Source organism: Apaloderma vittatum, unplaced genomic scaffold (genome assembly GCF_000703405.1).
Source record: "Apaloderma vittatum isolate BGI_N311 unplaced genomic scaffold, ASM70340v1 scaffold27289, whole genome shotgun sequence".
Classification (NCBI taxonomy): Eukaryota; Metazoa; Chordata; class Aves; order Trogoniformes; family Trogonidae; genus Apaloderma; species Apaloderma vittatum.
In genome coordinates, this window is record NW_009736224.1 from 4730 (window position 1) to 5815 (window position 1086).

The 1086-nt window shown below is 56.2% G+C and overlaps 1 protein-coding gene across 1 annotated transcript in view; it reads right to left on the reverse strand.

Moving 5' to 3' along the window:
- Positions 1-995, reverse strand: part of LOC104279570 (brain mitochondrial carrier protein 1-like) — a gene marked incomplete at its 5' end in the record, with an annotated part of 3542 nt that extends 2547 nt beyond the window's left edge. The window contains 2 exon segments of the mRNA XM_009876894.1: positions 720-815; positions 910-995. Of these exon segments, the coding sequence (XP_009875196.1) occupies positions 720-815; positions 910-995 (182 nt within the window).
- Between the last annotated feature and the right edge of the window lie 91 nt (positions 996-1086).

Below are 1086 nucleotides of genomic sequence, written 5' to 3' on the forward strand. Positions count from 1 at the left end.
TCAAAAGCTGAAGATTCCTCCACTCCGGCGGTGTTACCCCAGCCAGGTTAACTACGCGCTGCTTCTCTCCTCCTGGCCTCCGGCGCGCAGGAATCGGGCTGGAACTTTCCCCTGCTCAACAACAGGGACATAGGCTGGACTTGATGATCTCAGAGGTCTTTCCCAGCCTCAATAATTCTGTGATACTGATTTCAACACCAGGAAAGATTCTGCACTGCAGGCAGAGCAGCTGTACCAGGGGAGAGACTCCGTTTTGTTAAGGTTTTTTGATTTAGGAGATTTTCACATGCGCCACCAACACAGAGGGTTTAATTTCTTTTCTAGCCTCTCTCTCCCTCTTGCGTGTCTTTGTCTAGAGAGCAGAAATAATCTCAAGGGGAGGGACTTGTCACAGTGATAGGCTGAGGGGTAATGCAGGAGCGTAGGTTTAGACCAGATCTAAGGAAGAAGTTCTTTCCCCTGAGCGTGGTGAGGCTCTGGCACAGGGTGCCCAGGGAGGCTGCGGATGCTCCATCCCTGGAAGTGGTCCAGGCCAGGCTGGATGGAGCCTTGAGCAACCTGATCTAGTGAAAGATGTCCCTGCCAAGGATCTTTGAGGTCCTTTCCAACCCAAACCGGTCCATGATTCTATTGTCAACACCAGAGCTGGCCGCCTCCTGCAGAGGCCAGGCAGCAGCTCTCCTCCTGCGAAACATCTGGGACCCCCAGCTGGTGCTCACCCGCCAGAGGCCTCGCGTTCCCTCCTGCTGGTAGATGTCGATGAAGCTGCCGATCATCCCGCCCTGGAACAAACTGCCTTGAGCCTGCATTCGGATCTGAAAGAGACGCGGGAGTCAGCGGGAGCGCGCCGGCACCACGCAGCAACCCACAGCTGAGCAGGAGCTGCCTCCAGCCGGGGACCCGGCTCACCTTCAGCACGTCGGTCGGGTTGGCGATGGCAGAGGAGATCACCCCCGAAACCACCCCGCAGATGACATTGATCAGCAACGTTTCATCTGCAACGGAGAGAAAGGAACTCGAGTCCTAAAGATCCAGAAGAAGGGGCGCACGGGTTGTACCGAGCAAGCGAGAAGCTCTGGGCAGAGC